We start from the raw sequence: 12694 nt of genomic DNA, 5'->3' as shown, positions 1-12694 counted from the left end.
TTTAATAACAAACTAATTATTTGAATACATTTAGGATAAAGGATGAGCCGTTTTGAAATAATTGTTGATTTAAAGAGGGTCGTTGCGCTTTAATAAACAGGGCCTCCCTAATTTTACAGTCGAGATCAGATGATCCTTTGTCTAGAATTTTGAATTTGTTGTTACTGAATTCCTGATTCTGAAAAGATGGTCCAATCACTGCAAATATTGTAGGCACGAAAAAGCATGGTATTGATGAGTCCTATTTTCCATTTATACGGACACATGGCGTTGAAGTTCAAAAGTAGGCCTGTGTTGGAAGCTTTCCTGTACACTCGAGATATAAAGTCACTACCGGTTTCTAACGGAATTTGTATTTCGGTATCGAGAAAAGGTAATAGATTAGGACCTAGTTCAAAAGTGAATTTAAGGTTAGAATGGAGGCGATTCAATTCTTCAAAAAATAGTCTATAACTGGATACATTTCGAAATATGCCGAAAATATCGTCCACGTATCTCAGGTATAATGTCGGTTTGTAATTAGTTTTGGAGAGGAGCAAGTTTTCAAAATGGGCAAGACAAAAGTTCGCTAAGGTTGGGCCTAAGGGGCTGCCCATGGTGACCCCATCAACTTGCTTGAAAATACGATCATTGTACATAAACAAACCCGAAGTTGCGATTTTAAGTAATTCTTTGAATGTAGCCTGATCATATGTAGGTTTAGAGTCGGAAGCATATATATAATCGGAAACTATATCAATGGTTTCTTTCAATGGAACATTAGTGAAAAGTGACTCTACATCAAAACTTATTAGAATATCAGAAGGTTTAAAAACGAATTGTTTCAGTTTTTTAAGGAACTCCCAAGTGCTATTTAACATGAATTTAGACGGTATATGTGGTTTAATGATTTTATCGAGATATTTGGCCAGGTTATATTCAGCAGTGTCGATCATTGATACAACGGGTCGAAATGGAAAGTTATCTTTATGCACTTTGCACAAACCATATAATTTACCAGGTTGGCTACCGCTTGGGTAGATAGAATCAAATATTTCTGAACTTACATACTGTTTCACATGTTTTCTCAGAAATCCGCAGATTTTGGTTTCATTAGATATGACAGGGTGATTCTTTCTCACATTTTTGATTTCAGTAAATTTACTTTTATCAAATACAATTTTATCTAATTTATCGAAATATTCGTTAGAGTCCAAAATAACAATGCCGTTGCCTTTGTCAAATGAGCAGATCTTAATGTCCTAGTTTTTTCGAAGTTTTTCAATCGTACGGTAGAAACGTCGGTTCCAGGTCGAGCCACATACTGATTTAGCGCTGTTGATAAATGAGATGGTCGCATGTCTAATACTTTCAAGGAAAGAGTTATTCACATTCGGTTCGCCGCCAGATATAGTCCTATTTTTGTGGTAAACAGTTTTTTCAATACGTGATTTAAGGTCGATTTCGTTGATATTTTTCGGAAGAATGTGATGCTTTAAGCCGTAACGTAGTATCTCAGTTTCTTCTAGGGATAGTTGATAATTTGATCTATTGATTAAGCAATCCGGTGCTGGGTGACGCTGATCTTTCCACAAGTTTAAAAGCTTGCGTTCATGACGTTGCTGTGTTTCCGAAGTTAGTTTCCTGCCTTTCTGGTTAAGTCTAGTGAGCCAAATGATTGTTTGAATCCAGGTCAATTTCTCGCATAAATCGGATTTGATTTTCTTCAATTTACTGTTGGTTTTAGATAATTCGGTTTTAACATTTTCGATTTGATTCTTCAAGATTTCGAGTTTGAGATTATCATTACTTGCATACGCTCTCAGTTTCGGAGGTTTGAATAATAAAAACTTCGGGCAGATTCGTAATTCCATGCATCTTTGAAAGTAAGATAAATCCAAGCGTAGTTTAGTCCATTTGAGATACAGTTTTTCACATTTGCGGAAGTCTTTGACGTACACATCTCTCTGTTTCGCACAGTAGAAATAGATCTTAGGAAGAGAGTTCAAATATCCGAATAACCATAGAAGCGATAACATTAAAAACCTCATTTTCTAATGAGTAAATACAGTTTATTAACACGAACGTTTTCGGGATCATATCCCCTCATCAGGTGAAATACAAGTGAATCAAATGATTAAACTACAGGTTTATATACAACATAAGTTACAAAATTACAAGTGCTAAATTCTAAGCTAATTACCAACCAAGTATTTAATAACAAACTAATTATTTGAATACATTTAGGATAAAGGATGAGCCGTTTTGAAATAATTGTTGATTTAAAGAGGGTCGTTGCGCTTTAATAAACAGGGCCTCCCTAATTTTACAGTCGAGATCAGATGATCCTTTGTCTAGAATTTTGAATTTGTTGTTACTGAATTCCTGATCACAAGTGTGACAAATTGCGAGATGTTGTCCAATCGCAGAAGTCTTTGATCTGTGTTCCTTAATCCTGATGGCCAAATGTCGTTTAGTTTTCCCAATATAGGAAGTGTTTATATCACATAAACAATTAAATTTATATATGACTTTAGCCTTCAGCGATTTAGGGGTAGCACATTTCAAAGAGAAAAAATTCTTAATTTTGGTCGTAGTGAATGCACATTTCAAGTTGATTTCAAAATTCCTTTTAAATAGATATTTTAATTTTCGGGCAAATAGGATTGACGGGTTACCAATATACGGTAATGAAATGAATAGATCAATTCCATCTTCAACAGGTTTCGGTTGAGGTTCTGAGTTCTGTTTTGATTTCAAAAATCTATTAATACATTGATCGCTCTGGACGAAGTTATAATTTTAGAATAATTCTCGAAATCTACGCTATTAGACAAATTTCCCTTTCACAACGTAAATGATTTTTGTGATATTGTTTCCATGTAAAAAGGTGATATATTTGTTTTTTTTTGCCCAAAAATTTAGCAAAAAAAATTTTTTCTTACCTACCAACTCATCCTGAAAAGTTGAAAAGTTGAGTCTGTGTTACGGCAAACAGACAATTATTTTGGGATGGCCTTATTTGAATATTTTTTTCATATTGTGAAACATATTTTTTTGGAAAATATGAAATAATTTCCCTGCCACGCCTACCTGTACCCTACAAAATTTTGGACGTGGACCGTAACCAAATGTATCTTTGGTCTTATTTGACCTCAAAATAATTCTTTAAGAAAGATAAAGTACAATGTAAACTTGTGGAACTTTGAAGTCACGAATTGAACAGATTTTTCAAGCAATGCCCTTACTCCAAACAACCTCTAGCTTTCAAGGTAAACGACACTTTGCCCATGGGCAATTTATTTTTACGCAGCGCCAACTGTGCTCCCGTGTGCGGGCAACTCAGCGCTATTTGCGTTTCATTCGTCGTCAATGCGCATGCGTCATTTTTTAAAAACTGATGATAGTGGCTAGTATATTGATTTCAGATTAGAAAAACACTTTTATGACGATTTATGACATGAATATCACTTTCTTTATGATATGGGATTACTTAGATTAAGATTATCAAAATCACAATTTTCCCCTTGCAAGACTCTTACAAGTTCTAAATGTAATGCTCTAGTAATAGCGCATGTAATAAGACAGATATAAACCTTTGCATCAGATGATTCAGTTCTTACCATTAAAGCGCCTGTATAATCAAAACCAACTACTGAAAAGGGTGATGGAGCCTGATCGGGTAGCGTGAATGGTTTACCAGTGCCAGCCTTAATACAAGGCACATCAAAGAGTATCAAAGAGGTGTATCAAAGAGGTAATACGAGGACGAAATTGTGGTACCCAATATTTCTATCGAACAAATGCTATTGTTTCATTAACACCTTCATGCATTACCTTAATACAATGGGCATAACGAAGATACAAAAACGTGAATCGATGGGTTCTCGGCAACAGGGTTGGGTACTTCATTTTCACTGGAAGCCTAGCATTCTGTATTCTCCCCCCGCAACGAAGGAAGCCATCAGACAAAAAAAGTTTCAACTGTCTTACCAAAACTGGTCGTGGCTTCGAATTGGAACGTAAGAAATGAATAATATCACCAAACCCTTCACTCTGAATACCGAACACCCATTGATTCTCTGCAAATTCGTGTTTTACAAATCTGTATAAACGAACCTTCACTCTCAACAGGCAATTCATCTTCAAAGAATTAAAGCTATCAATATCCATAGCCTTATGTATACAGTAACAAGTATTCGATCAAACTGACATTTACGAAAGAATTATTTGCACAATCAACAGTATCGAAATAAAAATTTGGCAGCTGAGCTGATAGCCATGTAGGCATTCACAACTTTTGAATCCTGAGCGAAACGCTTATTTAGTATTTCTAGGCAGCTGTATAATAATCAGACGTCAACGAGAGTCCAGCAATAGCCCGCATAGCCTCACCCTCGAGTTGCGCTCTCCTATAGGTAAACTTCTGAACATCACTTAGATGTATATCATCGTGTATTGCGGCTTTAAAACTATCCCAAAAGGGCCGAAAGTCTAATATTTTACCGGAGAATTGAGGCAAGTCAAGTTTCCGCAAACGACTACTATGTTGCATTTTTGTTTTAAATTTTCCATTTTCGTGAAATTGTGTAGCATACTTTTGAATGGACTTACCAATCAAAAATTTCTTTTTCTCAAGCTCTTCCAGATATGAGTGGAACTCATTCACTGTCTCTTCCAATGCGGTTTCATCCACCAGCTCTAATATTTGTAGAACCAAATCATGAATAACAGCAATCTTCCGACTCAACGATTTCGCAGATTCCAATTCCAGCACGTTAGGTTCGCTACTTGAGCTGAGGTCGAATCTTTCTACTTGTTTTGTTACTACACCCTTGTTTGCACACCGTCTGGCTCTCTGGATCTCCTTCCTTGGGTGGCATTTTCCGGAATTTCGCTGCGTCACGGCACCAAAATGTAGTATTAGATGATAGAGACGACCAGAGAACAAGAACTCGGTACAACAATCAGTTTGATCTTACAAAATGCCACACAATTTATTAATACACAGATATTTATATGCAGCGAATATGACGGTCACAGACCGTGAATAACTAATAGTATTGAATTCGGAAATATACAGTTCACTGGACAGCTCAGTCACATTCGTAATAACAACAGATATGATAGAGTTGAGTCATTCATTCTTACACACGTTCTCGTTAGATTCGCTGCCATGTGATGTATTAATCTGTGCATGTTTTTGAAAACTGTGGCTCACGCGTGGCCTAGTTAAATTTTTCCTGGATACTGCAAATGATTCAAATGATGAAAAGCAGTGAATTTGATAGAATTGCAGTAAAATCGTGAACTTGAGATAATTCGATTTACGAAAATGAATTGTCTAACAAACTTCTTACACAGTGTATAGAAATCGTCCACCATGAACGTGGAGAGTGTCTATTTGAGTCAGTGGGGAAAACCCACTACCATGTATATTAATGATGAATGACCGTGCAGTTGTGTGTGATGGAGATCGTATCAATAGACAGGTTTTCATGAAAACTTCTGGATTCAATCAAGGGGGACATCTTAGGCTTTTTTGATTACTTGGAGCACGGATTCTCTGATATTCTGCCAAAAACTTCATGCCGAAGATAGGTTGGCCTATCCCGTTTCCATTCATAATTCGAAAAAAAGTCATTTTTAGATTCAGCCCAGCTGAATCTATTTGTATTAAATGGAGTGTTGAATTCATGTTGACCGCTATCTCCCCAAGTGTGAAATGATTCATGGGCTAAGGACTGCATTAAGTTGGCTGTTATAATGGCAGCTAAGTGGCGCATGGTTTGAAGGCTATTGATTAATTGGGTAAATTGGCAATTATGCCGTTTTTGGGGATTTTTAGCGATGACTTCATCTTGATGTACTAATGTAAACTCGGATAATGTAAACGCGGAAATGTACATAATTTGCTGTCGAATTTACAAGAAGGCTTTATATTACTGATACAACATATAGAATTCTTCAATAAGAAAACTACAAAAGAAGAAATATAAATTTACGAGGATTTTTCATTTTCCTGGACTGTGCTGCAAATTGCATGTCAATGCGCATCGTAGTTTGCAGTATTTACTGTGGAGCTGTGATGAAAGCGCCCTCAGTTTAGTAACACGTGAAGCTCACCAAAATCAATGAAGCCGTTAATCCTTAGATAAAGGATATTCTCTTTATAAAAAAAGAATTGTTGAACTAAAATTGATTATGCATACGCCCGAAAAAAACGTTTGCATCAATATGCAGATGAATTTTAAACAATTCTAATTCGTATTAAAAAACACCATACATGTCGACCAATATTGTGCAGTATATATTTGAATTCGAAGTCTGCATCCGCCGTGGCTTACTCGCTACGATCCTGCCTATGAGTTGGATCCGTCTTGTTGACCTCTGCGTCTCTTTTGCGTTACTGCTTGACCCTACAGTTTATGGTGAGATGGTTACATAGCAGGGTAGCCGCAATCCGCGCGCTTTCTCTTACGGCGTGATTTAGAAATGCATTGCCGTTAGATTGATACTACGAGGGAACCTAGACTGGCACTTCAATTTGGCTAATAAATATCACTCACTTTCACATTGTTCAAGTAGAATTGATCTACTGTAGTTTGAGAATAAATTGGGAATTCATTAAAATGTCAAACTTGTTGCCAACCCGACCACACTGAATCTTTTTAGTCGTAAAATTTATAAACTTAATCGGTTCATTTCTAAAACTGCCGGGTCTGTTAAAGTAAAATATCATGTAAGAACTACAGCTCCACTAACTAGTAGTAGACTAGTCTAGTATGGGTTTTGGTGGATTCCTCTCTTTGTCTTTATAATTGTTATAATGTCTATGTTCAGGTCATGCATCTAACATTTCATTCTTCATTCCTTTCTTATAGACCATAAATAAAGTGAATGAATTGAGTCACAGGCCGGGGCTTAATGAATAAATGCTACTCACTTGTAAATCTGCCTTAATATCACGTAAAATGATTGCTGCAAAGTCTGTATATCGCACTTTGATAACGTTAAATAACACTATTTTGATAAACTGAATGAACTCACGCACATGAAACAAATAAATCAGTGCGTCAAAATTTTGCATTTTCATTCACACGATTCAAGCAAGAACTGCGTCTGCTAGCCAGAAGATGGCAGCACCCACTATTTCAACAAATCGCTCTTTTATTCAAAAACGCAAATTAGAAAACTTTTTTAGCTTGTATGTTTTATTTGATATTCATACTTAATAAATAAGTGAAACAAAAATTGAACTGCGGTTCCCCTTTGAAGGATTGGTTGGTACACTTGTAGTATACTTACCAACCACACTATTTTGTGAAGTGCACTTTCCCTGCGCACTGTGCACTAATTACTTTGCCTGTGCACTAATTTTACAAAAAAAAGACTCAATGAGTACACTTGTGATGTCATTGAGTCGGCAGTAATAAAGACATAGGGTTCCATCTGCTTTTTTCGCCATTATCTAGCCCATGCTCCCGTAGACCATTGTATCAGGTTGTGTACACTTGTTAGATCGGTTTACTTGTGCCAGTGTCATTGCAATGTTCAAGTAGAGTTCTTCCGACATCAATATTCCCTGTTGAGAATATATCCAGGTTGCCTCATATAACACCAACCAATCCTCATTTTGTCACCTCAGGTATATCCAAGTCGGTCACTATCAGGGCATCCAGCACACACTTCAGCTCGTAGGCCTTGGGAAGAGACGGGTATTCTGTTGCATTAACTTCACCTCTGTCGGCAAATCAAGATTCCTCTTTGTTAATTCTAATGTTTGGATCAATTCAAACGGACTAGACCAAACCTAGCTGGTCTCCATGGCTTAGACGCACCGGGTCATCTATAAAGTTCTTTACATGAACTTTGACTTGATTCTCCTGTGGTACTGATCCCTGTTTTGCTGCTATCACAGGCCGTGGTTAACCAGTGGAGTGCCACAATTATGTGAGTTATGTTGTTTGATGTTACCCGATGTCTATTTACTATTGGTAGCCATGCATATTTTGAAACCACAAAGTTGAAGCTCATGACATGTCCTATTTAGTATTATATCGGTGAGTTTCAAGGTCATTGATTTTTAGACTCAAAAGAGCCTTAAGGGATCGTCAGTGCCGTAGTAGCGATAGCAGTGACGTCAAAGAAGAAAATCCCCCACTCGCACAGACAAGAAATAAAATCAGGGATAGCGACGAACCCTGCAGAGACAATCTACCGATCCTCTCAAAAAAAGTCAGTGTAAACCACAAACTGTGCAGTTCTTATGAACTACCACAAACTGTACACAGTAACCACACAAAAATTTCAACCACAAATGAATAAGTGATCAAACTAAATAAATAACGAAATTAATAAATAAGCAACGGATCCCAATGAAATTCAATAGGGTTAGAGATTTTATTACTGCATTGAATGTTTTGAAGGTTCCGAAGAGAAACTAAGCCTCGTTTGGAGGTTAATTTTGTACGGCAAAGGAAAAGTTGGTGACAATTGGAAAAATATAATTTTGTGCATTGAAACATACATAAGCGGTGTGATTAGTACACACAATAGGGTCCACTCACTACTATTTAGTCAGAAGCAGTGTCTTCGACCATATGGACCTTGAAATTGGTGAACATTTCAAACCACCCCCAAGTAGACATTATGTCTCAGGACCCCTAACTATTGCTATTATTCAATTACCAGATTGTCAAGCATTTCAGGCTACCCCCAAGTTAGCATGGTGCGTCTTGACCTCTTGTGGACACGGCAAACATAGATTTCTAATTCTTTTCTAGTTATCCATTCAGTGAGGATACAGATGATGGCTGCTCATATATGAAAACTAGATGTCCTGCCTGGTGTGACCGCATTATTATGAGTCATGATGCAATAGAATTGATGCCAAAGGTTTGTTAAAAGTACTGTTCAGCTGCAAGCATATCTCAGAAGTATAGAAGTATAGTATATGTGGGGTCCAAGAACACGTACCATTAGGCACATTAGCCCTTCACTGCCTTAATGAACTAAACACGCTGAACAGATACAGTAGAGAAAAGCTGTTGTGTTGACAAGGTATCAAAATGCGGGTGGAGGTCTTTTGGAAATTTACTCGGTCCTGTACATTCGATAACTCTGTATATCATTAATCAGGACATTGAAGAGAAGAAAACTTAGATTACTACCTTGTGTGACTCCACTAGTTAGATCTTCTTATATCCAAGGTCAGACAGTTCTGTTGATTTCGGCCACTTGTTTGCATTCGGAGTAAACTGCTGACTCATTCAAGCGACACCATCATTGATACCGTTACCTAATAGCTTGTTTAGTAATCGCTGATGTAGTACCTAATCAAAAGCTTTTTCGAAATCCAAAGAACTAATTAAGGCCTAACAGTCGATTTTCCAGAGTCAAATAACCATCTGGTCCAGTTATCCATGGTTTCAAGTAGGCCCAATTGACTGTTCGTAGACCTTCCTTTTATAAAACCGTTTTGACCATTGAACAGGACTCTAAATTCCCTACATTTTCATAGCACGGTGCGGCTGTGTCAGCATACACGCGATCGTAGTTGACACAGTAACCACACAAGATCAAGAATACGAACAAGACTGTGCAGAAAACCGCGCTAGTACTCTAGTAATAGAATTGAAATTAAATTTGAGACTACCGATGAATAAGGTACTTGAACTTTAAAAAAAAATCTTGAAACATTACAATATTCAGATTTTTCCGTCTAGTCGAAATATTAGACGAGCTTGCAGCCAGACAAGAGTCGTTTTCTACATTCATTGAAGCTGGTGAATAAGAACTGGAAATTAATATGCAGAACTCATGAAAAGCAATTATCAGCGTTTGTTTCTGTCTGCATTCATTGAAGCTGGTGAAATAGAACTGGAAATTAATAGCAGAACTCATGAAAAGCAATTATTAGCGCGTTTGTTTCTGTCTACATTCATTGAAGCTGGTGAAATAGAACTGGAAATTAATAGCAGAACTCATGAAAAGCAATTAGGCCTATCAGCGTTTGTTTCTGTCTACATTCATTGAAGCTGGTGAAATAGAACTGTAAATTAATAGCAGAACTCATGAAAAGCAATTATCAGCGTTTGTTTCTGTAACATCAATAGAGCTATTAATACAAAAGTCAGTAGAAAAACTGATGATGAAAAATCAGTTAAACCCCAGAATTTCATGACGAAATATGGGCAAAGATCGGGGTGGATAAAGGGGGCAGTGGTACAAAGATGGTACTAGCCATCATAAACGGACCATCCCCTAATAGTCCAGATCAATTGTTCTTGTGAACAATTATTATTATGGTGTTGCTATTAATGTACTTTGTACCAGAGCAAACCTTTAACATTATAATTTTTTGTCAAATAAAGTCATATATATATATATATATATATATATATAAAAAAAGGACATAAGTTATTCTATATGGTCACTAGGGGGCATTGAATAGTAGAATAACTTAGTATTTCCTTATTATCTTGGTACCTAGGCATATTTTGTTACCATGACCAATTGCAAAGTTGTAGCTCATGACATGTTTAACGATTTTTGTGAGTTTCAAGGACATTGGGTTTTGAATATGGTCACCAGGGGGCGTTGAATAGTAGAATAACTTAGTATTTCCATATTAAATTGGTAACGAGGCATATTTTGTTATCACAATCGATTACAAAAGCTGCTGCTGACATGTTCTATGAATGTGGTTAGTTTCAAGGTCATTGCTTTATGAATATGGTCACCAGGGGGCGTTGAACATTGATACTGTTGGATTGTTGAGCATTTGAAACCACTTTCCAAGTGGGCATGGTGTCCCTGGACCCCTAGTTCTGGGATAGTTTGCGTTTCCTAATTTGATTTGATCTGTAATTTTCATGAGCTGCATTTCAACAGAAAATTATTACTTTGACATTTTTAGCTCCGCTGTGACCGAAGGTCAGCTGAGCTGATGGGTTAGGGGGTGAGGTCATTGTAGTTCGTTCTTTCGTTACAGAGCAATTTCTTGGATTCGTCCCCCAAGGGGCACCCCTGGGGGTGGAGTTTTTATTTCTTCAAATTGACACTAGTCCTACAGTTTTAATCAGATCAATTCCAAATTTGGTATGAATGTTCTATGGACCAAGGCCTATACAGTTACGGAGCCATTTTCAGCTCCGCTGTGGACGAAAGTCAGCGGAGCTGATGGGTTAGAGTGATTATCAGTCGTCGTCCGTCCGTCCGTTCTCATCCAGTTATTTTGTGAAGTTTAGAAGACGCTGCAGGGTAATGTCTTGATATTTGGTTTATACATGTATCTACCCTAGACATATCTTCGGCCCAAAAATTGGCCCTGTTAAAATCAAGATGGCTGACTGGCAGCCAATTTTGTTTGCATAATCAGCACTTAACACATTTTGAAGTTTTAAATGGAAATTTTGAAGATGCTTTAATCAATTACCTTGATCGTTCACATATTTGTATCCTCCAAGTGCCTATCAGCATGAGAAAAATTTTAACTCATGACATGTTCTATGATTGTGCTGAGTTTCAAGGTCATTGGTGTTTGTATATGGTCACCAGGGGGTGTTGAATAGTACTATAACTTAGTATTTCCATGTTATAGTGGTACCTAGGCATATATTGTTACCACAACCAATTGCAAACTTGTAGCTCATAACATGTTCTATGATTGTAGTAAGTTTCAAGGTATTTGCTTTTTGCATATGGTCACCAGGGGGTGTTGAATAGTAGGATAACTTAGTATTTCCATTTAATATTAGTATGCATATTTTGTAGGCATATTTTGTAAGTGGGCATGGTGTCCCTCGACCCTTAGTTAGTAATCTCTAGCATTTAAAGTTGTGTTTGATCGAATCCAACACATTGTCAGGATATCATACTTAAAGGATTACGCGTGACAGAGTATAGTAAGTAAAATATCGTTAACTAAAACCTTGAATTGCGAGTTTTTATTGCAAATGAACTAGAACATGGCGGATTTATGCTCCAATTTCCGGTTCTGACTAATGCCATCAAACGACTAATTTCAGAACTTGAATTTGTCGATTTCCTAGTACACATGTCTAGACATCGCATTTTTTTACTTTCGTATTGAAAAAGTCAGTTTATATCGCATATTTTTGTCTCTGGATCCACATTACATAATGGCAAAAATACAACTGAAGTAATGTTAAGATTAAGCAACATCTTTGGAATAAATGTTCGATTGGGATTATGATTACGATTACGATAGGATGATAGAACAGAAGGTCAGTTGTTGGCATCAATCCAACATGCCAAAAAGATATTGTGTTGTGGTTAGAAATACTGTATGCTGATTGTTAGCTGGTTTGCCAATAAGACATGTTCTAAGGGTTTAATCTTGAAGTGACTGGTGTGCAGTTATACAATTAACCTAGGATGAAAAAAAAATACAATTAGTTTAGGATCGAAAAATGAAATTCATTGTTAGTGTGAATGAGAATCCTACATTAACACAAATTGACCTTCAAAATAGAATATTGTGTAAAATTCATTTTAAAATGTGATGTATTCACAAATGAACAAATATGTTTATTTTATCGATTATACATAGGCTACGCATATTAGCGCACTCACGTGCTGGTGTTGATTATAGTTAACATCATAAATGGCACCACCCGTGGGTTGAATATGAACTAGACGCACAGAGTGAAGGATAAATAAATGACTATTCCGCTAATGATTACGGCTA

General features: G+C 36.8%; 1 protein-coding gene across 1 annotated transcript in view; it reads left to right on the top strand.

Annotated features, from left to right (window-relative positions):
• LOC141900106 (inositol polyphosphate-5-phosphatase A-like) overlaps positions 1-12694 on the top strand; it is a 221486-nt gene that overhangs the window by 187213 nt on the left and 21579 nt on the right. Inside the window, exon 12 of the mRNA XM_074786850.1 lies at positions 8766-8877. Within this exon, the coding sequence (XP_074642951.1) occupies positions 8766-8877 (112 nt within the window). The remainder of the gene's footprint in view (positions 1-8765; positions 8878-12694) is intronic.

This window comes from Tubulanus polymorphus, chromosome 2 (genome assembly GCF_964204645.1).
Source record: "Tubulanus polymorphus chromosome 2, tnTubPoly1.2, whole genome shotgun sequence".
Lineage (NCBI taxonomy): Eukaryota > Metazoa > Nemertea > Palaeonemertea > Tubulaniformes > Tubulanidae > Tubulanus > Tubulanus polymorphus.
Note: the sequence above shows the minus strand (reverse complement) of the source record. Positions and strands in the feature narration are given on the sequence as shown.